Source organism: Lissotriton vulgaris, chromosome 10 (assembly GCF_964263255.1).
Source record: "Lissotriton vulgaris chromosome 10, aLisVul1.2, whole genome shotgun sequence".
Taxonomy (NCBI): Eukaryota; Metazoa; Chordata; class Amphibia; order Caudata; family Salamandridae; genus Lissotriton; species Lissotriton vulgaris.
Window position 1 is genome coordinate 196,903,733 of NC_141698.1, and position 25,895 is coordinate 196,929,627.

Genomic DNA, 25,895 nt, shown 5'->3' on the forward strand with positions numbered 1-25,895 from the left:
CATCAAATGCCTTTTGACAGTTAACTGTCCACTGAACCTTTTTTGGCATCTTCTTGGATGACAAGTCATTTAATGGTGTCGCAATGGGCCCATAGTTCTTCACAAACTTTCTGTAATACCCAGTCAGACCCAAGAAGGCTCTGACTTGTGTCTGGGTAGTTGGAGGAGCCCAGTCCTGTATGGTCTGGATCTTGCTCTCCAATGGTTGAACCTGACCCCCACCTACTAGGTGGCCCAGGTACACAACCTTGCTCTGCCCTATCTGGCACTTGGTAGCCTTGATAGTCAGGCCTGCCTTTTGCAGGGCCTCCAGATTCTTTTTCAGGTGGATCGGGTGATCCTCCCAGGTGGAGCTAAAGACAGCAATATCATCTAGATATGCTGCACAAAAGTCATCCAAACCAGCAAGGACTTGATTCACCAACCTTTGGAAGGTGGCAGGTGCATTCTTCAAACCAAAGGGCATTACCACAAACTGATAATGTCCACTAGGGGTTGAGGATGCTGTTTTGGCTTTTGACTCTTCAGCTAACCTGATCTGCCAGTAGCCAGCTGTCAAATCAAATGTGCTCAGAAACTTGGCAGAAGCCAATTTATCAATGAGCTCATCTGCTCTTTGAATGGGATGTGCATCTGTCCTAGTGACAGCATTGAGAGCTCTGTAGTCCACACAAAACCTCATTTCTCTCTTTCCATCTTTTGTATGAGGTTTTGGCACAAGGACTACTGGACTGGCCTATGGGCTCTCTGATGGCTCAATCACTCCAAGCTCAAGCATCTTTTGCACCTCAGCCTTTATACAATCCCGGACGTGGTCAGGTTGCCTGTAGATTTTATTCTTCACAGGCAGACTGTCACCAGTGTCCACCTCATGGGTGCACCAGTTAGTTTGACTGGGTGTGAGGGAAAACATATGCCTGTGGGCCTGCAGCACCTGTCTGCAGTCCACCTGTTGCTGCTCAGTGAGGCTGCCTGCCAAGGCTACTCCATCAACTGAACCATCATCAAGGTTCTGGGAAAGCAGGTCTGGGAGAGGGTCACTCTCTTCCTCCTGGTCCCCATTTGTGGCCATGAGCAGGCTCATGTCCCCCCTGTCAACAAATGCTTTCAAACGATTTACATGGAGCACCCTGTGGGGGCTCCTAGGGGTTCCAAAGTCAACCACATAGGTGACTTCTCCCTTTTTCTCAACAATAGGGTAGGGTCCAGTCCATTTGTCCTGGAGTGCTGCTGGGGCCACTGACTCCAACACCCACACCTTCTGCCCTGGCTTGAACTCAACCAGAACAGCCTTTTGGTCATGCCAAGCTTTCTGTAATTCTTGACTGGCCTCCAGGTTTTTGAATGCTCTCTCCATGTATTCAGCCATCCTGGAGCGGAGACCAAGTACATAGTCCACAACATCTAGCTTAGGCTTTTTGAGAGGTAACTCCCATCCTTCCTTCACCAAACATAGTGGACCCCTCACAGGGTGGCCAAACAAATGTTCAAAAGGGCTGTAGCCAACCCCCTTCTGTGGGACCTCTCTGTAAGCAAAGAGCAAGCATCATTCCCCTGAGGGTCTTGTTGAACCTTTCAACAAGCCCATTGCACCGTTGGTGATAGGGTGTGGTAAACTTGTAGTTTACTCCACACTCCTTCCACATTGCCTTTAAGTATCCAGACATGAAGTTGGTACCTCTGTCTGAAAGAACCTCCTTTGGAAAGCCCACTCTTGAGAAAACTGCAAAAAGGGCCTTTGCCACAACAGGTGCTGTTGTGGTCCTCAGGGGAATTGCCTCTGGATACCTGGTGACATGATCCACTACCACCAGTATAAATCTGTGCCCAGATGCTGTTTGAGGATCCATGGGACCCACAATATCTATTCCAACTCTTTCAAAGGGTACCCCCACCACAGGTAGTGGTATCAGGGGGGCCTTTGTTGTGCCACCTGACTTACCACTGGCTTGGCAAGTGACACAGGAGCGCCAAAACTCCTTGACATTTTCTGACATATGAGGCCAGTGAAAGTGAGGGACAAGCCTGTCTTGAGTCCTATTCTGGCCTAAGTGTCCTGCAAGGGGAATATCATGGGCCAAGGTAAGAAGGAAGCCCCTAAATTTCAAAGGTATGACCAACCTCCTGGTGGCACCAGGCTTGGGGTCTCTAGCCTCTGAATAAAGGAGCCCATCATCCCAATACACTCTATGGGTACCTTGAGCATTCCCTGCAGCCTCAGCAGCAGCTTGCTGTCTGAGGGGTTCAAGGGAAGGGCAATCTAATTGGGCCTGCCCCAGGTCTGCCCTTGAGGGCCCCACTGTCCCCAGAAACTGAACCTGATCAGGTTCAAGCTCCTCAGAGACAGTCTCCTCTTGGACTGCAGAATCAGCTTCCTGTGAAGTCTGATTCTCAACCTGGGGCAAGTGGGAAGGCACAGCCTTAACCCTCTTGCTCCAATTTAAGAACCAGCCAGGGGTGGCAAAAGCTATGCTGCAGCCCCTGGTAGGCCTTGGTGGCACCTATGCCCTGAGCACCTATAGTGCATGGTACAGGGGCTGACAAGGAGTCCAGTTCCAATTGGGTTATGTACCTATAGTACATGTATGTGAATTTAGAGAGAGAACAGCAGGCTGTGGTGACTGATTAGCAGGCCCACAGCCACATTAAATCGAAAACCAGTGAAGCAAAAATTGGGGTGACCATAGGGTAGCAGACCCTACTCTCCTACAGCACCTATGCCTTTTGACCCTACAAATTGTTTTAATCGAAATAACGTCAGCTTTCGGTCCAGCCTCCTTATTCAATATTCTTTCCAGGCAAATTGTTATTAAGGACTCGAGCTGCATTCCTCCCGGAAGAAATTACACCTTTTCATGTCGGTCAGGCTATCACCTTGTCTGATTTCTGTGCTCCGCCTCATCTATTGAAAGAGGAGCAGAGACTCCTTTGTTTGGATCTCTAGAGAGCCCTCAGTTTCTACATTGATCACTGCAGGTATGGTCATCTCTTTGTGGGCTTCGTGAGAGCCAAGAAATGCAAGGCAGTGCATCAAAGAACCATCTCTAGGTGGATAGTCCACTACATTAAAATCTGCTTCATGTTTGAAGCAGCCACCTGAAGGATTGGGGATTTATTTCCCTCAAGCCTAGGTTGCTGCGACAATGCTGAGCGTGCGGAGTGACTATCCTGGATATCAGTCGGGCTAATGCGTAGGCATCAGAGTGCACAATTGCCTTCAAAGTCAAGTCTGCCCAGATGGTATTTTTTTAGCCTGACTTGTCCTGCAGTCCTTCTTGATCCGAGTTATTCTGCAGACCCACCACCTTAGGAGGTACTGCTTTTGTATCTATTCACAAGATGAGGAATTTGGGATTCGAACAATCCATCAAAAGAACAAGTTACTTTCCTTTTGGTAATGTTCTGTTTGAGGCATATGAGCTGCAGATCTCACACTTAGCATTAGATCGCCATCTGGTGTTGGGCTCGGATGCTTGCACATTGTTGTTGTCTTGGAAGAAGTCTTTGTAGTCACGAGGTAGGTGACTCCTCCCTTGGAAGATAGCGCGCATGGGCATCAACTCCATCCTTAGATTGTTTTGTTCCGCCATTGGGTTCGGATGCAACTTTTGTGCTCTGGTCCGAAAACCTTTTAGACTCGAGGCAAACTTCCATAAAACTCTTCAACTTAAATTCAAACATCTTCAGCTTAGACCAACTTTTATCGGTTCGATTCCGGTCGTCGACGCAGGCTGTTAGGCCTACCCATTGAGGCCTAAGGCTCATGGAAAGGACGCCATTCAAGAAATGGCCCCAGTGTGGAGCAAAATTTCTGCACAGTGACCATCACAAGGTCTGCAACCTGTGCCTATCACCCGAACACAACTAGTCCAGATGTCCAACCTGTGCATCCTTTCGATCGAAGAAGACCATTCGATATCGAAGAGCTCGTCGACACATCATGCAGAGATCAGCTCCGGAACCAGTGGAAATCTTCGAGGACGGTCCAGATGTCCCAGAAGAAGATTCCGAACATCTCCAAATCGTGTCCGAGGCAGAAGACTCAGACGACCCCATCACTCCAATTCAAAGAGTACTACTGCCCCTACCCCAACCCTGCCAACAAAACCAAAGCCAATGGTCAAGACTTCGCCTGCTGGCCCCAGTCGCAACCGAAAACACACTTCAGAAGCCCCGCCTCCAGGCCCGCTCCGAAGAAAAAAGATAAGCCTTCCGGTAGCTCGGGACTGAACAAACCGCATGTACCAATCCCACCAGCACCGAAACAGAAAGAACTCTCGCCTCCGAAATCAGTTCAGACGCCTTCCACCTCCAAAGATAAATTGGCCCAGAAAACATCAAAGCCTGTGAATAAACCGGCTTTGAATGTTTCCAAGACTAAAAATCCCGCTTCGGACTCTACCACACCTCCTAAGGCCAAAGACAATAAAAGTCAACACCAACCTCATTCTGAGCCGAAAAAATTGACGCCTAAAGCGGTTCCTGAGGAAGAGGAACTTTTTCAGCCGGATCTTGTCGATCCTAAACAGAAAAAAAATCATATTGATCCAGAAACAGGATATGTCACCATTGTGCCATATAGGAAAAGTAAGTCAGACACACCACCTGCTCCTTCAGTGCCTATAAAGAAGGACTCTGCCGTATCACCTATGTATACCTCTTCTCCTATACTTCCTTTTAATCCTTCTCCTCTTCCTAAATCTATCACACCACCTCAGAATGAACCTTCTCCACCTCATTCACCCACAGATGAGGACGATGATGAGGAATTAGGGGTGGGAGGGTGACCCAGATGACCCTTTCACGTATCCAACTGACCCACATGATTGGGAGTACCCTATCTCAACAGATATACCAGACATCCCAAGCCCACACACATACCCCTCAAAACCATCTCCCCCAGAACATAATATTGGTTTTGGGCAGTTAATAGGGCTGCCATCTGTCATGGCGTCACAATGCACTCAGATACAGCAGAGGAGTGTTTGTGGATACATTTGACCAGTCCCAGAAGACAGTGCAAATATTGCCAATGATTAAGGGAGTCATTAAACATGCCCCAGAAGTGTTCAAAGATCCAGTGCGTGCCAGGATTATTAATCCTAGAATAGAAATGAAGTATAAACCTGCCCATGCAGACCCTGCTTACATTAAAGGACAGCTGTCTTTGTATTCTCTAGTAGTTTTCAACACTCGAAAGCGTGACAACTCCCAAACCTCTGGAGAAGCGCCACCCCCTGATAAAGAATCCAAATTGCTGGCCGCTTCTGGTAAAAGGGTGGCTGCACAAGCGGCCAATCATTGGCGCATAGCCAACACGCAAGCACTTCTCGCAAGATATGATAGGGCTCACTACGATCAGTTAGAAACCCTACTACAACATTTGCCTGACCAATATAAAACACAAGCAAATGATCTCATTCAAGAGGGCAAGCTCATTTCAAATGCGTCAATGAAATGTGCACTTGACGCAGCAGACACTGCCTCTAGATCAATCAATACCAGTGTACTACTAAGACAACATGCCTGGCTGCGTATCTCAGGCTTTAAGCAGGAAGTCCAGACTAGTATCCTCAACCAGACGTTCAACCAACAACAACTTTTTGGCCCGGCTGTAGACACTGCATTTTAAAAAATGAAGAAAGACACTGAGACTTGTAAGTCCATGGGAACTTTACAATCTCCACAAACACGTGGCTCCTTTCGTAGCTTTCTATAGAGGAGCCTCCAAAAACATTGGAGCAGACAACTCATCTTCATTTAAAGCCGCTACACAAACATCCCCTAATAGAAGATACTTTAGAGGCGCATACAGAGGAAACCACAATAAAGAAAGAGGTCGAGGGAATAACACTCGTACCTCCCCTAACACAAAACAGTGACTTCCCTCCACACCCCCAGGCCATCCCACTCCAGGCAGGGGAAGATTATCACAGTTCCTACCTGTCTAGGATTCCATCACAACACACAGGTGGGTAAGACAAATTGTTCAGTCTGGTTACTGCCTAGAACTTACAGCTAGCCCCCCCTTCCCCCCCCCCCCCCCCCCCCACACACACATACCACCCAAGCAGCGTCCCATGTACACAGAACATCTTACGCTCTTAAAACAAGAAGTTCTCTTGCTGCTTTAAAATCACACAATAGATATTGTTCCCTTACAACATCAAGGGACAGCGGTTTACTTGCTGTACTTTCTATTATTGAAGAAAGACGGGACTCTAAGACCAATACTAGATCTCAGGCCACTCAACCTATATATACACTCAGATCATTTTCATATGATCACTCTCCCACAAGTGCTCCCGCTACTGCAACAAGGCAACTTCCTTGCCACACTACATCTCAAGGACGCCTACTTCCACATTCCCATACATCCTTCTCACAAGAAGTATCTAAGGTTTGTAGTGGATGGACAACACTACCAATTCAAAGTCCTTCCTTTCGGAATCACCACTGCACCCATAGTGTTCCAAAAGTGCCTTGCAGTAGTAGCAGCACATCTCAGAAGACAACAGATCCATGTCTTCCCATATCTAGATGACTTGCTAATTAAAGCCAAGTCACTCAATCAGTGTGTTCAACACACTCATCAAACCATTCCAACATTACACAACTTGGGGTTCACAATCAACTACACCAAGTTGCATCTCCAGCCCTCTCATATACACCAATATCTGGGGGCCACAATAAACACCTCCACAGCTCTAGCGTATCCCAGTCCAGCCATTGTAGCAAGCATACAAGCCTTCGTCACAAAATTTCAAGTCCAACACTGTCTTCCAGCCAGTGTGTTCATGCAGCTCATAGGCATGATGGCATCTTGCATTTTTATTGTACCATATGCAAGACTTCAAATTCGTCCATTACAGGAATGTCTAGCACAGCAGTGGAATCGGGCTCAAGGACAACTTACAGATCTGGTGTTGGTGGACAGCCTCATACGCAGCTGTCCCAGCTTGCACAGAACATTTGGAGATGGCCCATCCCACAAAATATATATCTACTTGCTGAACATCCTCCAGGAGTTCACAATTAGATTGCGGATCTGTTAAGTTGACAGACACAACAGATTCACAAATGGGAACTAAATCCCCAAGTCCTTCTACCATTTTTCCAAATGTGGGGCCAACTAGACCTAGATCTGTTTGCCACACACGACAACGCAAAATGCTCAAACTTCGCCGCCAGGTTTCCACACCCGTTGTCCAAGGGCAATGTGATATGGATGAACTGGTCAGGCAGATTTGCGTATGCTTTTCCGCCACTCCCACTAATTCCACTAGTGGTATGTAAGCACCAACAACAGTCTCTCAAACTAATCTTAGTTACTCCCACATGGGCACGCCAACCATGGTGCACAACACTGCTGGAACTCTCTCTAGTTCCACACCAAAAACTGCGCGCCTGTCCCCATCCCTGCTAACGCAGAACCATGGAGAGATCAGACATCCAGATCCAGGTCAGATGAATCTGGCGATCTGGCTCCTGAAGTCCTAGAGTTCGGGTATCTTAACCTACCAACGGTCTGTATGAACATCATTAAAGAAGCCAGACGACCTACTACTAGCGCTTGCTATGCTGCAAAATGGAAAAGATGTGCCATTTATTGCACCAATAACCATATCTGCCACAGTGAGTACCGTTGCAGGGGACCTTTTTATTTTTTACTATGCCTGCTCGGGGAACAAGGAGCAATACAATGGCCTGCAGAGGGTTGATTACTGGCCCAGTAGACAATTGTATTACAAGAGCTAATTCAGTGATTGACCAGGGTATTATCCTTATGGAGCGTAGAGTGTCCCAGGACCTTGCTATGGCCAAACGTTCCTCTATTAGCCATTTAGCAAATGCCCGGACGCCTGTCCACAACGATCATCCCAAAACCACCTCAGTTCCTGCTTTGGTACATGCTCCTCATGATGATGACCATATGTCTCCAACCATAGGCTCCCCTACTCCAGAGGAAACAGAGCTCCGAGAGGTTTTATCCTCGCCTACCTCGCCTCAGAAATCACTGGTAATCCCGGTGAAGGGTAATTTAAGAGGGGCAAAACGCAGGAGAAAGCGGGCTGCCACCAAAGTGACGTATCACAAGAAGGCCAGAACTGTGAAGGGCCGGACTGCCAGTATAACTACTCCTAAATCCAAGAGAGGTTGTACTCTAATTGATTCGATTGTCTCGGACACTGACCTATCTCTGTTATCCCCAGCTTCGAAAGGACCCACGATTTCGGTGCAGTGTGGGGAGGAGGCCAAGGAGGAGGGTCAACATCTAACGGAGAGGCTGGGGTTCTTATTAAAGGCAGCACTTGTACCGTTAGATGAGAGGCTTGCTCGTATGGAACTCCAACTCTCCCAGCTACAACAGGCCATGGCCGAGAAAGTAAATGGGGCAAAAAGAAAGAAAAAAGTGGTCAGCAGATACAGCCAGAGGCAGTCCTGTGCTTACTGGGGCCCCCTGTCTTGTTCCCCCTCTTACTACCGGCCCCCCGACCACAGCTGCCAATACGACATTGGTGGTTGTAGGAGCTGGTGCTGGGACTACACCGGCAGTTACTCTGACCATGCCCACCCCTGATCCAGTCGCGACCGCACCAGAGAGGGATCTGCCCATATCCAACTTAAGATTCCAGGTTACGACAAGAATCGATCTACCGCCTGAAACCAGTCCGTACGTGGTGGTATTGACAGGTATCCCAGAAATTGGTAACCCGGGTCTGGAATCATTTACTTCCCTAAAAAATGTGACCCAGTGTCTTAATCAATATAGATAGGCCCCTATCGAACAATTTTAAAAGTGAAGTACTGATGGTACGAAGAGTAGCTTGGGTGGGACGCAGTAGAAAGACCATCTCTGGCGAATGCGTCCTGGTTAACTTTAGGGACCCGCGCACAGTAGAACATATTTGCAATTGGGTGCACAACAGTGTAGGCTCTTGGATTCAACCCTATCCCCTGTCTTTCTTCTACCCCCGACCTCTAATGCTAGATTGTGCACTGGATTGGACACTCGTGATTCAGGGGCGGGGCGAAAGGATGAACATGGGTGGCTACAGAGATCCAGTCCCCCTAAACTATCCAGTGACCTATAACCGGTTTAGCTCCCTCGAAATGGTGGACTGACTCCATGCGGCTGGGCAGTTGAGGGTGGGCAAATCCCAGACTATGACCCCAAATTTTTTTTACTGAAATTGTAGTGGAGTCAGAGGTGGGTTCAGACAGAGTGCTTCCAATTGTTCAGATTTGGGAACCGAATATGGTAGAGGGGTGTGTTACACATGATAGTGTGGTGCTACAACATCAAGCTCCGCCCGATTGCGGGGCACAAATTGACGGCCAGACACTAGGAAGTGCTGCAGTAACCAAAGTAGCCACGGCACTGACATTAATTAAAATACTATCCTGGAACGTGGCTGGAATAATAAACTAGCTACATTCTACAGAGTGGGGTGCTTTAGTAGACCGGATGGATTTATGTTTGTTCCACAAGACTTGGGCCAGAGAGGAACATTCAAGAGTAGGTTTTGCCACCTTTCATGTCCCTGCGCGGTGGAGAGGGAAAGGAAGACCATCTGGGGGACTGGCCATATGGGTTGTTCTTTACTTGGGTTGTGTGGTGGAAAATATGTCCACCCACTCAGACGATGTGCAGTGTCTAGTACTAAAATGGCCCAATGGGTATGGTCTGGCGGTTGTGAATGTCTACTCGCGGCCAGTACGTCTAGTCCTTGAGTCATCCACTATTGAAGACCTGTCCCAATTTCTGGGCGCACTGTCAGGGGATCTTAGGCTTTTGGTGGCAGGGGATGTCAATTGTCAATATGAGCCATTTTTTGAAAGTAGCGAAGGTGCTCTCATGGGAGAGGACGACTATTGGGGAATTCCCCAATGTCAGTCCCCACGCCCAAAGGTCTGGTCCCCATTGGCGACTCAGATTACTGCTCTTGTGTTAAACAATTCTCTTAGGGCGTGTAACAGACGTTCACCGTCCGACAGCCCATCAGTGAGCACTTGTAACAAGAAGGGACAAGAGTCCCGAATCGATTACATCATGGTGGAAACCCAGATGTGGTCGATGGTCACTGATTTCAGGATATTTGAGAGAGCCAACAGTGATCATAATGCGCTACGCCTGGAGCTGGCATATCCAGGTTTACAAGAAATAGATCCACATAACACAGGGGGAGATGTAGAGGGCACTGGCTTGACCCTATCTACCAACAGACGTATGGTCAAGTTGGGGAGAATAGTAGGTTCGGAAGAGAACTTAGCCAAGGTCTACAATATAGTCTTACCAAGACTCTTGGAGGTTGAAACCCTAATCTTCCAAGACTCTCCTAGGGATTTCAATGGAGAACTTGGTTCAATTCACCTAGATCTTGCCAATAATCTGGCTGAAGTTTTCTACCCCCAAACACCATCTAGAAGACCCAGAGTACCTGCATCATCCTGGTATAACTCTGCATGTAGGAGAGCAAAGTGTAACCTTGTCACAGCTATAAAGGAAGGGCGTAGTAAAGAGGTGATTCGAGACTGCAGACTGCAGTACAAAGAGGTTATGGCCCATGCCTAAAAAAGAATGGGATATGGATAGGTGGATGAACCTAAAGCAAGCTCTGGACGCAAAAGATGCGTGCAGATTTTGGTCACTGGTTAACCATGGCACGGGTGAACCCAAGCTTGCCATAGAACCGAATATTGCGGCAACAGCATGGGAGGCTCATTTTAAAGGTCTATACGGGGGGAAGCTGCTCTCTGTAGCTTGCCCAACGTACTAGTCCCAGAAGAACAGGAGGAGCCCCTGGAGTTCACCATAGACGAGGTGATAAGTGCAATAGGCAAACTTACAGTGGGAAAGGCCCCGGGACTTGATAAAATACCGGGGGATCTATACAGACACCAACCGGAAATCTGGGCCCCCTACTTCCATGTAGTATTTAACGCTATCTCGAGAGGCATGGGAATCCCCAGTACTTGGCTGGGGGCAGAGATCGTCCCAATATTCAAGAAGGGGTCACCTCTGCTCCCAGTCAACTACAGACCAATCAGCCTAATTGACGTCCAACAAAAAATATTTGCGAGATTGGTCTTGGACCACTTGTTGAGGTGGATGGAGGAACACGATGTCATTCAGTCAATCACTTTTATTCGATTTTTAAAAATCATAAAAAGATACAGGATACAGATCATAAAATAGACAATAAAATACAACAGTAAATATATCTACATAATATATCATACATCAGACCAACAAATTTCATTAGTTCTTAAAAAATGTATGTACATAAGTTATACATCGGGCTATATTGACCTGAGTAAAAGATCAATTTGTGTAGAAAGTTTAAAACATCACTATATGTTAAAATGTATTAAAAAGTTTCGTTTAGGATTTGTCCTTGTCTTCCTTTGTTACGCCTTTTGTTTATACGGACTCCTGCTACTAGAAATTTTGCAACATGAAAAGTTATTTGTGCATTGTGCAAAAGTTGCAAAAACAAGAGTGCTGGCCTAACCTGTAAGAAGCCAGCCTCTCGAAGAATTGGTAAAAGATATTTTCTCCTGATTTGTGCGTAATGATCGCAGAACATAATGAAATGTAGAGTGTCCTGAGATGAAAAATGATCACAGTCGCAAGGATTTACGTTATCAGGTGTATCCCATCTATTGTAGGTGCCTAACAAAAAGTGTATCAAATTTAAATGGAATCTAGTTAAAAGGAAACGGTGGAACGGTTTATTAACAAAGACCAGGTAGGGTTCTGGGCCTGGGACAGTGATAAGGGCATAATTTCTTCTAACAGTAGATTTTTTAAGTTCTGTTTCCTCCCTCTCTGCTGTAAAGGTGTTTATCAATGATGTTTTTATCAACTTGACGTCTTCCTTTTGAATGCTATCGGGGGAATCGAAAAGATCAATGCGTCCCACCTGAGATAACATAGTTTTTACGTAGGTCAGCCATGGAATCTTTAGGGCTCCATCCATGGCCAAGCAGTCTTTGAGGATTTGATGGTTTGATGGTTTAAGGAGATTTCCTCGTTTAGCCAAGTTTTTAACCAGGAGATGACAGGGGCAGATTTTATGAGGTCTGAAACAAACCCAGTGCCTAACTCTGAGTGGATGGTAAAAGTGGGAGTAGACTGGGGGACGGAGAGTAGTGATCTAAAAAATCTATTTTCCGCCATCTGGATGTTAACTGGGTTTGTATATCCCCATATTGAGGCTCCATAGGTGGCGATTGCTAGGCATTTAGCATTATATACCTTAGGAATAGCTTCCATTGGACGTGACCCCATTCTTGTAGCAAAATTAAAAAGGGCTGCAGCGGATCTGGTAACTTCATTTGATTTGGGCTTGTGTTGGGCGCCCCAATTTCCTTTATCATCAAAGATCACGCCCAGGTAGGTGAAGGAAGAAACCCTTTGTACTTCCTTTCCTGTGCAACTGAAAGTTATGGATTTCTTTTTCCTACCCTTGAGTCCCGTGATCATGACGTGGGATTTTTGTGTGTTTATTTTCAAATCTAACGAGGTCATAAAATCCCCAAAGGAAGCCAATAACTTATTAAGGGCCATGCCCGTTCGGGCCAATAGGAGTGCATTTATGTATAAGGTGAAAAGGAGAGGGGCAAGGATGTTTCCCTGCCTCACCCCTCTCTGTGATTTGAAAAGTCCAGTGCATCTTCCATCTTGAGTTACTCTAAGAGAGGCCTCTAGTCCCTGGTGGAGGTCTGCTAAAAATCCCACCCGTGGTCTCTCCATACCCATTTCCAGAAGGACTCCCCACAACCTTGACCTGTTAACCAGGTCAAAGACTGAGGAGAGGTCCATAAAAGCCATATACAGGGCCCCTTCTTTCACTGTTGTATATTTACTAATGATCAGGTGCAGATTTAGGCACTGATCCAGTGTACTTCTTTTGGGCCTAAATCCGTATTGGGCATTTGATAGAATTCCCCTGCCTTCTGGCCAAGATCCTACCCAAAATGACTCTGCCCAGGATCTTGACGGCAGAGTCAATTAGGGAAATAGGTCTATAGCAGGCCGGATCGCCCTTTAGGCCCTTTTTGAAGATTGGTATAATTATTGTTCTTGACCAAGATTGAGGAAACTTATTTGCTCTTGCGCAATTAAACACATTTGTCAAAATCTTGGCCCAAAATTTGGGTGCTGCTTTATATAAATCCGCGGGGACCCCATCAGGGCCCGGTGCCTTCTTCTTAAGTGTATCGTTTATGGCTTTTTCTACATCCTCAGGGTCGAACGCTTTAATTAGCTCCGTATGAGAATGGATAGGGCAATCCTGCATGTGGCCAGATGTAGGCTGACTATAGATATTGCCAAAATGGGATAGCCACTGCTCGTAGGGAATAACACATTCCACGGCGTGATTCTCCACCCCTGGAAAATAGGGGTGATTAATCACCTCCCAGAATTTGGAGCTATCCCGGAGGACCTCTGGTGATTGAAGATCATTCCATGCTTGTTCTTTAATGTGCTTTTTCCGGGCATAAATGGCCTGTTTGTATGTCTTCCTGAGTTGGGCTATGTTTATTTTGTTTCCTGTTATCTCCTTTAGTCCCTTTAGGAGGGCAGAGTGAGCCCTAGAGCAGTTAGTATCAAACCACCGTTTACCTCTCTGCCCCCCGGGTTTAGCTTTAACGTTGGGTCGTTATTTACATGCTGGCATATTAAATTGAAAGCCTGTACTATACTATTATTAGAGGCAAGGGGATCTAAACAAATGCCAACCTAGTCTTCGACCTTTGCTAATACCTCTTTTAGGAAGGTGATCGGGGTCACATTAGACCATTTCAATCTTCTGCCCTAGTCCTTAGTTATCAAATCAGTCACACAACACGTGACAGATTCTTTGGGATCTTTAAAATCTAATAACCCCCCCTGTGTGACCTCTAATACCACAGGATTGTGGTCACTAAAAATAGTCTACTACCCTATAACTTGAGATATAGGCCAAAATAAAACATGATATAAAAATATAGTCTATGACCGAGCCTGTGTCTTTCCCTTTGAACGTTAATGGTCTAGGACCTATTGGACAACAGCTTGATTCGTAAAGATCAAAGGAGGCCAAAAAATTCTCCAAGACTTCCCCATGTTTAATGTGCTCAAAATGCGTGAGGAGCGAAAAAGGTGGCCCCCCTTTATCTTCCGTAATGCAGTTCATGCGGCAAGGATGAATGTTGAAGTCGCCCATGAGGATAACCTCAAAACTACTTTTAATTAATTTATAACTTTCCAAAAGTTCCTCAAGTGATGCTATAAGTTGGTTTGTACTGACAAATTCAGGGGAATTATAAAAATTGATAAGTAGAATGGTGAGTGAGTTTGTCACTGACAGTTCTACTACTGAAAAGTACGAGGAACAAGTCTCTAACTGTTTGGCTTTCCCTTTCAGATTAAGTGAGAGTAATATAGAAAGGCCGCCCTTTGCTCTGCCCGACACACTTGGTATAGCAGAAATATTAAAATGAGCAAATCCATCTAAATCAAATCTATTGGCTATATCCCACGTTTCCTGGAAAGATATAATATCGAAGGATGAGATAAAACTCAACCAATTCTCATCTTCGATCTTAGCCTGCGATGTTCCAACTGAGAATCCTACACATCTTCTTGCGCTTCAAAGGGAAGATCTGATTGGTATCTCTTGTCTTGTGTAGTCAATCCGAGTTATCTGAGAATGACAATGGTGCAAAACGGTTGGATAGGGGGACACCCTTAGACTGTTTACTATTCAGGGTCGATGTCGGTATCGTGATTGATGGTAAGTGCTGGGGAGCAGGAACTGAAGCCCCGCTCTTATGTAGCATGGCAAAGTGGCATGGCCCTAGAGTAGGTGTAATTCTGTTCCCAGCTACCTTCTGCGAATATGAATAAGCCTTCATGCTCCCCCGCGGGGGATAAAAATACCCCAGAGGGAGCGGTCTAATTCCATTATTTGTAATAGGAGACCCATCCCAGAAAAGTTTACCTGCCACTTCTTTCTCAGAGAAATTAATGACGATGCAATCTCCCACAATGTTCTTCTCCCCATGTCCTACCCACCCCACCCTTCTGGCCATGATGATGGAACGGGTTATATCTTGTTCACCACTAGAGTATTGTTTACACCATTCCCTAGATTTATCTAGTAGGTCCCTAGTGGACTCTTTCTCATTTTGGTGTAAAAATGGGACCCCAGTTATTACTGCCACAAAGGGGGCCGCCTCAGGTGGTAGATGCAGCCTGGCGGTGCTAGGAGAACTATGGTTAGGTGAATTGTGGGAGGTATTAGGACGTGCTACGATGTTCACTTTTGTGGCTGGGATGGGGTTATGTTGTGACAATGACTTGCTAATATCAGATCTAACCACCTTTTGAGGTAAAGTTAATGGTTGGGTTGGTGGGGCATGTGTGGGTGGCAGGGGTACGTTCGCAGAAGAGGGTTTTATCGCTGTGCATTCCATGGGCTCCAAATTATGAGTCTCATTAGTCTTATTAACATTAGCAGACAATTGTTCTCTTGCGCGAAAATCATTAATGAATAAGTCAATTTTCTCGCACCTCTTTAGCAACCCGGCCAAACAAGTATTCAAGCAGTCAACAATGTCTTTACCAATTTCTTCCAGTATTGGTTTAGGCGGGCATTAATCAGTTCTTCCAGTTTATCCCCCATGAGTAAGCAGATGTCACGGACAAAGTCCTGGTGAAGGGAAGCAGGAATACCTTTCCCCCCATTTTTCGTAGACTTCCTTTTAGTCTTGTTTGGTGACACATTTTGACCCAAGCCCTGGCTCTCTATGCGCTGTTCCGGAGAATCATTAGTCTCAGAGTCAATAACAGGTGATGCCTCAACCAAAAGACATTCAGGGGTTGCCTCAATGGGATGTGAGGGGTCAGTGTTAGATGAGTCAGTGGCCTTTCCCAGTTCCAATTCCTTTTCAGCATTGGCTATTTTCTGGTTAATGGCGCCAACCGCCGATGTAAGATAGGAAATAATAGTGTCTGCCTTGCGGGGTGCCTTAGCGTCTTTAGCCCCCTGTCCCTCAGGCCCCAAATGCTTGCGCTTACCCATTAGTTCGGTCAAAGGGGGTGGCCCAGCCCGGCCTCCTCTGGCCCCTGATGGCCACAGATGGCCCGCCCTCTGCCCCGGCTCCGCCCAGCGTCGCCCGCGCGCGTCCCGCGACGCGGAAGGAGCGTCCTGTTAATGTAGCGCCTCCAGGCGCGCAGCGTCAGGAAGCAGGAAGTGGGCGCAAGGCTCCCTGGGAGCTGTAGTCTCCAGCCGCGGGCCGCGAGATGGAACTGTGCGGCGTGGCGAGACCACAACGTTTGGGCCCCAGGAGAGAGTGTGCGCCTGTCCGGCAGGTAGGGATTCCTCTGTCCTGTGTTGTTGCCCACGATGTACTGAGCCCCTTTCAGGCGGCATTCAGAAGGAATACGTCCACTATGGACCACATTTTCCGGTTGATCCTACTATACTGGAAGACGGTAAAGGTAGAGGGTGGCTGCCTCTACATGGTCTTCGTGGACCTTCGGTCCGCGTTTGACTTAGTTCCTAGGGGGAAACTGTGGGCCGTCCTTCAGGATATGGGCCTCCCAAATCAGATTCTAGAGCTACTCACAAGACTACATGAGGGGACCTTTGCCCAGGTCCGCTGTGGCAAGAACGGGACGCTGTCACCAAGGTTCCCCGTTGGCAGGGGGGGTGAGACAGGGCTGTGTGTTAGCACCGACCCTGTTCTGCCTCTGTCAACGGGGTAATCTCACATCTGGACGGTGTCCCTGACAATGATGCACCAAGGCTGGCGGGTAGGAGGGTGCCTGCGATTATGTTCGCTGACGACACCCTCCTGCTCTCCAAATCTCCTATGGGGATTCAGAGGATACTGGAGGGGTTTGGGGACTTTTGTAGGAACAGAGGCCTTGAGATCAATGCAGACAAGACAAAATTCATGATTTTTAACTCGCCAGTGTCAACTCGCGCAAATCCATCATTGGGCGATGTATATCTGGAAAGGGTTTCGACCTTCCAGTACCTGGGCGTTACAATTCATAAAAATTTGTCATGGGGTCCGCAAAAGGCAAAATCCCACTTGAAACTTTCTCAGTTGTCGGGTGCCATTTCAAAGATTTCTAACTCTTCAAGCTTTAGGCCAGTGAGTCCTGTTCTGGAGGTTTATAAGACTCAAGCAAGGGCAGCTGCTCTCTATGGGGGAGAGCTTTGGGGCCACTGTGCTGCTCCTGAAATTACTAAACTTGAGTCCAAATTTATAAGGCGATTACTATCACTTCCTCAAAGTACACCGTTAACACCACTGAGGCTAGATCTGGGACTGACGCCTATCGCAAATTAGCTCACAGTAAAAAAAAACCCTAAGGTTTTGGCACAGGATATGGACCACACCAGATCTTTTAAACTACAGGGATGAGCTCAAACATATCCTCAGTTATAATTGTGTAGGCAAAATCCCCTGGCTTGTGTTCATTAAGCATGAACTCTTAAGTATTCTACTACAATCTATGTGGGAAGATCCAGGTATCACGCAAAATGTGTACCAAAATTTACAACGGGCAAAAGTTGGAGCTCCTAAATGCGGATCCTAATGCAGGCACCCTTACTAATTCTTTTTTAGAATTCAAAAATTCTTATCATTTCGAGGACTTCAGGGATGTTGTCTTCCCAATTTTAGCGCACAAACTTTTTATCCTATGGCGACATGGCACTTTACCCCTTAAGGCCGTCACCAGTAGCTGGTCGGCCTCCTCTAACAAGTCTTGCCCGGGCTGCTGCTGCGACTTAGAAGATGAGCTTCATGTTGTCTTCTTTTGTCTAGCATACACCAAAGCAAGAAAATATTGGTTGTTACCATAGTGCAGAAATCTTGGTTTTAAACATTGCTTGAATGCTTTTAGAATTCTTAAAACAAGTACATTGAGCCCTATTGTGTTTGCACTATCTAAATTTCTGCTAGCTATGTGGTGCAAGCGGCGTAAATTAACTGATATTGATTGCTAGCCATACTGTTGAGAAATGAGTGCTCTGAATTTGCTATATTTTAAAAAATTGTATTGAAGAATGGGTATTTTTGCTTGTATAAAAATATTCCCATGTGTATAGAAATGAATTTTAAATGTCACCTGTTTTCTCCCATCCCTCTTTTTATATACCTTTCCTGATCCTTCCTTTCTGTTTGTATTTTATATTGTACTCTTTTATGGCCAAATCGGCCGAAATAAGGAATTTTTGAGTTTACATCTAGCAGCACTTACTGCTTACTTGCAAAACAGACAACATTTGTCACTATTTAGAGTCCTTGCAATTAAAGCCTTTATGGAGGGCCTAAAAAGAATCATTCCTCCTAGGTTACCACCCTCTCCAGTATGGAACCTAAATATGGTTCTCAACAGGCTTATGGGACCCCCATTTGAACATTTACACAAATGCGAACTGCAGTTCCTCACATGGGGAGGAGCTTTCCTTGTTGGCATTACGTCTCGTAAAAGAGTAAGTGAGATCCAGGCTCTAACCGTACAAGAGCCATTCTTACAATTACATCGTAGCAAGGTGGTTCTCAGAACCAACCCAAAATTCTTTCCTAAAGCCATCTCTCCATTTCATCTTAACCAATCGGTGGAGTTACCAGTGATTTTTTAAAACCCAGACTCCATAGCAGAAAGAGCTCTACATACCCTAGATGTCGAAAGAGCACTGCTTTATTACATTGACAGAACAAAACCTTTTCGCAAAACCAAACAATTGTTCGTAATCTTCTCCTCACTGCATAAGGGTAATCCCATCTCCAAAGCTGGAATTGCAAGGTGGATAGTAAAATGTATCCAGATATGCTACCAAAAAGCTGAACGCATCTTGACAATTCCCCCTAGAGCGCACTCTACACGCAAACTAGGGGCCTCTATGATAATTTTAGGGAACATTCCCCTAGAAAACATCTGTATGGCATGTACATGGTCTACAACTCACACCTTCACTAAACACTACTGTGTGGACGTGCAAGCCAAGCAGCAAGCTTCTGTGGGCCAAGCTGTTCTTAAAACTCTTTTTCAAACTACTGCAACGAATACAGGTGACCAACCCTAGGAGAGATACTGCTGTACAGTCTATGCTAAGTGTGAGATCTGCAGCTCATATGCCTCAAACGGAAAATGCTACTTACAAGTATGCATCTGTACTTGGCATGTAGAGCTGCAGATTCTCATACACCCACCCACCTCTCGGGACCTGTATCTGTTCCAGTTCTATCTTATTTAGATATACACACATGGACATCTTTTCTGTTTCTACTAACTCCATTTCCCATCATGGCTAAAAACAATCTAAGGATGGAATCGATGCCCATCCGCAATATTGTCCAAGGGAAGAGTCACCTATCTCGTGACTACAAAGACTCCTTCCAAGACAACAACAAAGTGCAAGCATCCAAGCCCAATACCAGCTGGCGATCTAATGCGAATTTTGAGAATCTGCAGCTCTACATGCCAGGAACAGAAGCATACTGGTAAGTAGCATGTTCCTTCTGATGAGTACTCCATTTAACCTTCGAATCTGCACAACCCTTCTTCCTCCACTTTCGTTGGAATGGGCTTTTTCCAATCTAAAAAGGTCTCAAACACGAGAGCTGCACACCTACCAAGCTGCTGATGTGTTCTGCGTCTGAGGGCTCGGAAAATCGTATGAAAAAATATTGATGCAGAGATGCACAACGCCACCTTTAGGCTCGCAGGAGTGTACTGCTTTTGAGTTTTACGGATTCAGTCTGAGCCCTGAAGAATATTCACAATACAAAGAGTCCACCAGAAAGAGTGCTACAAAAGAAAAGTAACTTGTTCATCTGGAATAAGTTGTCAACACTGCTAAATCAGGGAAAAGTAAATTTGAGAAATCCCTTGTGAGTGATTGAGATGCTGTTTTCTTACGTTGTTTTTAAATTCAAGCTATCCTTTAGGAAAGACAAAGCTGTTTGCCGAACATTACCTTAAATATATATATATTTTTTTTACAAAAGTACTTATTCTGCTAAATATCCGAATTTTCTCTAAATTGTGGATAAATATTTGTCTTAGATTTTCTTTTTAAGTGTATTGCTAAATGGATAAAGCTAAACAGTAGCAGGTTGTGTGGAATGCATCAGAATTAACTTGGAAATATACACTTCTTATTTTAAGTGGCAACATGAAGATCTTCTCATCAGCAGACCCCAACCGATGTCTGTTAATCCTCCAACTCGCTCTGCAATTTTATCCAGCATGAAGAAAAAACTCCTGACTCTCAACCAGATTGAAACTTCAATTTCAGCAGTCCAGGTAATATGTTCACATCTACAAATTACACAAACAATTGCAGGTGTATATCTTTCTGAGCAGCGCTGTTGTGTTGCAGCTTTAGCATAGTGACTGCTGTCTAATTTTTTGTTCATGAAAATATGTGCATACACCGCAATAAATAGTCACATAGTGCTTCAGATACGAATAGTTCTCCAAATTTGTTCATACTCTTGATGCCAAACAAATGAATAATTTGTCAAGATAAAAATGCATACATCATAAATTGGCATTGGTTCTACTAAATCTTTGTCTGAAATTTTTATAGTGTACTTTTGCAAAATAATGCAAAAATACCATAAGAGCAAACAGATACCTATGGCTATTAAAACTTTGAATAACTGCTATAAACTCTAAATAACTTAATTAAGAAAGAAGAGAAGGAAGGAGTATAATCCTTGACATTTTCAAAGAAAGTTGTTCAGCTTTTTTCTAAAGGATATTTGATCCTGTAGATTTCTTCTAGGAGACTTACCTCCAGGTGCCAGACTGCATCTGGAATATATTCAGCAGTATCAATTCACCGGAACCTGGAGGCACTGTGCAATTTCTCATACGTAATTAAGTAACACCGGTTGTGACATTAAGAATCCTATATGCAGGTACTGCCGAAGCCAGTGACGCAAATTCCTCTTATTCCACGCCTCTCTAGATCCAGCACCTTTGAGAATTGCCAATATGTTTTCAATAACTTGTCTAGGGATTTATTGTTTTTTTATGTTTGAAGTTATGTCTACAGTAACCCAGCCATTCATTCCACTTTTGTCAACCTTCCACACTGTAGCCAGAGAAAACTGAATAAATATGCCAGGCCCCATGCTGCTTCCAATCCGGTTTCAGCTAAGGGGTAGCAGAACTTCCCGGAACACCAAAGTCCCATTAATCCCTCCTTTTGCCCAAAGTTATTGTGAACACTAGAGCAGCTTTCGAAACAAAGTTTGACAAGATGAGGATGGGTTTCAGCAAAACTTAAGAAATGTGGCAGAAGTGTTAGAGGTGGATAGACTTGTATCAGAACTTGAATACAATGCGATTTACTTGTGAACCACAGTGTAAGGAAATGCCCCTTTTTTTTATAGTCACCTCCATGTTTTTGGACTGATGCTGCTCTTTTTTCTACTCAGACTACACTGAGGCCTGCTAACCAGACCTCAGTGCCGGTGTCCTTAATCTTAAATTGGTATGTCGAATTGGCTTTCACCCACTTGTTCAAGCTAACCTACTTATAAGACCCTAGTAAATAGTACCCAGTTTCTAGTGACGCACGTGGGTGTGAGCGTGGTTTAAATACCAATTGTCAGGGGTCGGGAGGTCCCGTCACTAGAAACTGGGTAATACCTCCTGAGGCGGAAGCCGGGAGATTTAGCTGCTGGCGAACTTTTAAAAACTGTTTTGTATTTTGTTGTGATTTTAAACTGCACAGACCTACCTTTCCTTAGCCGCAAATTTCCCCCACAGCCGAATAGGCGCTGGGACGGGGAAAAGACGCCGCCATATTGGGGGTAGACTTGGTTGCCGGAACAGTTTTTGGGACCTCCCGACCCCTGACAATTGGTATTTAAACCGCGCTCACACCCACGCGCGTCACTAGAAACTGGGTAATACCTCCTGAGGCGGAAGCCGGGAGATTTAGCTGCTGGCGAACTTTTAAAAACTGTTTTGTATTTTGTTGTGATTTTAAACTGCACAGACCTACCGTTCCTTAGCCGCACATTTCCCCCACAGCCGAATAGGCGCTGGGACTGGGAAAAGACGCCGCCATATTGGGGGTAGACCGGGTTGCCGGCACAGTTGTTCGGCCCCACCCTCTTCCCCTGGCATATGATGAGCACCCTTCGCCGGCCGCGCAGCGGGCCCGCGCAGCGGGCGCGTGCAAGCCCGTCTGCGCCCGGCCGGGGCTAGGGGCCACGACCCCTGCATCTTCCTACGGACAAAAAAAGCACTATATCTCAAGCTCTCTCCTTAGTTTGAGAACTCCAATGGAAACAATTGTTGTCACTTCTATCACCCTTTGGATCTACCCTCCGTCTGCTCTCATTGTAATGTGAAGCTGAATGCTACACTGCGTAAAGATGAAAAGCGGGATATTAAAATGTTTCTTCTGAATTGCAGGTCCCTGCCTAAACATAGTCTTGAAATTGCACTGTTGCTGGATGAACTCATGCCTGTTGCAGTCTTTTTGACTGAAACCTGGCTAACGTCAGACTCCGAACCGGACTTAGTACAAGCACTACCTCAGGGCTTTCAGATTGCACGTAAAGATCGTGCCCATGGGAAAGGAGGTGGCTTGGCAATTATTTATAAAGACCAGTACACGTGCCGATGCACCTTCGACTCCATCCCAGACTGTGCAAGTATGTCCTTTTTTATAGATTTTTCCCCAAATAATAGTTTCTCAGGCACCCTTATCTATCGTCCTCCTGGCCCATTAAAAACAGTTCCACACTTCCCTACCCTCCATTGTCACTGATCTGGTCACCTCTCCTTCTAACTTTACGTTGTTGGGCTACTTTAATATTCATTTTGATAACATCTCTGATAATATCGCCGTAGAGTTGGCGGCCAGTCTAGCTGCACTTCAGTTGGAACAGCTTATTTTTTTCCCTACTCATATTAAAGGCCATCTTCTGGACCCGGTATTCAGCAACTGCGCCGACCTTAAGATAGGCTCTAGACTGAAGACTGCTTCACCTACTGAGTTCGCTGTTTCTGATGACCTTGTTGGTGCCCCCGACTGGCTCCCTACTGGAGTTGGTCACCTAAAGTGACTCCGAGTGACTCCTAGTGACTGTCACCCACACACTTGTCACCTGTAAACTTGACTATGGCAACGCACTCTACGCCAATGTCGACCAGAAACAGTTGAGGAAACTACAGAACATCCAAAATGCCGCAGACAGATTGCTCCTCGACATCCCACAGCGCAGCCACATGACACAACAACTCCGACAACTCCACTGGCTCCCTATCAACAAGAGAATCACTTTCAAGCTCCTCACAGATGCCTACAAGGCTCTCCACGATGCAGGTCCAGAATATCTGAACCACTGCCTCACTTTCCACACACATGCAAGAGAACTCCGCTCTGCCCAACTTGCACTGACCTCCGTTCCACGGATCCACAAGACCAGAACCGGAGGAAGAAACTTCTACTTCGCCGCCAAGACCTGGTACACCCTGCCCCTACACCTTAGGCATTCCGCGTTGTTGACCCAGCTCAGGGAGGACCTCAAGACCTGGCTCTTCAACAAAACCTCCACACCCAGACGGATCAGAAGCCCCTGCCCATCCCCAGTACCATGAGACCCTCACGTGAGTAGTTGCGCTTTACAAACCCCTGATTGATTGACTTTTCCCTTTGTGTAAGCCTTGCTGCTCAGAGCCACAGCTCCCTAGGCTTAAATGGACCGTAGCACCCGGGTCCCTGGCTGGATGGAAGTGAGGACAAGCCGTAAAGGAACAGAGGTCAATAATCTGGTGATCACCCTTTGAGAAGTTGGCCTGATATATAGTGCTCACTATTCTAGTGATCACTGTGTATCATTCCAAACGACCCTTATTGATGATTGGTTGTAAGTCAACCTTATAGGCCAGCTAGCCTAGTAGTATGGACAAGAGCAGTCTTTAGGCTAAACTCTAGAGGGCGTGTTAAGCCAGCTGTTTTACCATCACATATAACCCTTGAACACCAAGTGAAAGGACACCACACAAGTTGTTATCAAAATAAAGTATATTTAATAATAACAAGTCTACCCTGAACTCTTTATGAGTCAGGGAGCTAAGCACAATACAAAACTCTTAAGAAAATACTACAAGTTGCACAAATAACGCAAATGCCCGAGGGGCACGAAAAACCATATACTCTAAAAGTGGAATGCGAAATACTAGCAGGTAAGTAACACGATCCAGAGGCTTCAGGACCGCTAGGACTACCTTACTGAACCCTAAGGTTAGGAGCAGGAGGCCTAGGGAACTCAAGTGCAGAGTGTGCACTCTCATGCGGGACAAAGTCTATGGATGCTAGTAATTCTAAAGTTACTGTTTCCGGACGAATCCGACTAGGTAGACTAAAAACGAAAAAGGATCTGGACACTAGGATAGTGAACCTGCGTTGGAGCACAGAAATGCTCGGGTTACCTAGCCCAGGGGCTGCGGCTGCATAGGGTTCAAATGTCGTCGGGAATCCTCGTTGTAGTCTATGGAGTCTGAAAGAAGATGTTGCTGGCAGGCGACCAGTGAAGATGTTCGGTGTGATCCAAGGCTGGATCGGTGATGGAGACGACCTGAAAGCAGAGGGGACTCAGTTCTCAATCACTAGCCAGTGATTGTGTGGGCACCAGGATGGCACCGGATGAAGTCACCGCGATCAGGTGAGTGGGTGACGCTGGACTCTGCAGTCACACGGGCCAGGAGGCTTTGTCGGCGACCAGGCTGGAGGTGCGAGCTGTCCCACGATGGTGTCTGCTGTCGGCGATGCTGGATCCAGGATTGGAGCAACAAGCCTTGGCAAAGGCAAGCCCACGCGGTGGAGTCAAAATGGCGTCTGGAGTGGACCAGGAGGGTCCAGGGCACTTCTTGTTGAACAAGGAGCAAGGGCCAGTCTAGAGGATCTAGACCAGCGGTGAAAACGTTGTGGTACGTCGTCAGGAGGGCCACTAGCCAACGGGCAAGTGACCGGACAACGTGGCAAGCAGCAAAGAAGCAGAAGGGCCCACGCAGATCTCGTGGATGCTGGGGGGCTGGACTTCGGTGCTGGAGCTTCTCTGGGTTGGGGCTTCTCAAACCCCAGTGCACTCACTCGAGGATCCCTCGGCGGTCGTGCTGGTTAAGTGTCGTGCAGGTCTTGAAGATAAACGGTCCCACAGGTCTTGTCGCACCCACGAATCTCAGCTGGGCTGATGATGCAGGTAGAGGTCAGAGATGGCAGGGAATCCGGGTCTCGTCGAGCTGGTCAGTCTTGATCCGGAGGATGGACGTGCAGCAAACCGCAACCGCTTAGATGGTGCCTGCTGGTGCAGGGTGGCTACTCCTTAGCCACAAGGGAGAGTCTTCAGAGAATGTCAAGAGTTCCTTTCGTGGAACGTAGTTCAAGATTCAAGATTATCTAATTTGGGAAGGGGGCCCGCTCCTACCTTTATCCTAAGAAAAGGGGCTGGCACGCGACTAGGTCCTGCCCATGGGTGGGACCAGGAAGGGGGGTGGTTACACCCCTCTCCTTTGTCCGGTCTCTCCCCAGCTCAGGGGCTGGGGTGCCCCTGGAACTGGTTTGAGCCGGCATATGCACAGTGAGCACCGGGGTGCCACTTGCAGTCACCTTCCTCTCAGCCCTGCCTACCTGGGATACACAAAATCCTGTCTGGGATGGTGCTGGCACCGCCCTGACAGGAAACCCTTTGTCCGAGCCCTCCTCGCTGGAAGGACTCCCAGCAGCAGGAGGTCAGACTTGTGTCTGTGGTGGCAGCATCCATTTTGTGATGCTGAGGCTCGAGTTAACTTTAACCGGGGTTCACAGCTACATACATCTTCACTGGCAGGCGACCAGTGAAGATGTTCG

At 46.5% G+C, this 25,895-nt stretch overlaps 1 protein-coding gene across 1 annotated transcript in view; it reads left to right on the plus strand.

Annotated features, from left to right (window-relative positions):
* Positions 1-25,895, plus strand: part of SMG1 (SMG1 nonsense mediated mRNA decay associated PI3K related kinase) — a 1,828,328-nt gene that overhangs the window by 1,516,210 nt on the left and 286,223 nt on the right. Inside the window, exon 55 of the mRNA XM_086940872.1 lies at positions 20,186-20,323. Coding sequence (XP_086796998.1) covers positions 20,186-20,323 — 138 coding nt within the window. The remainder of the gene's footprint in view (positions 1-20,185; positions 20,324-25,895) is intronic.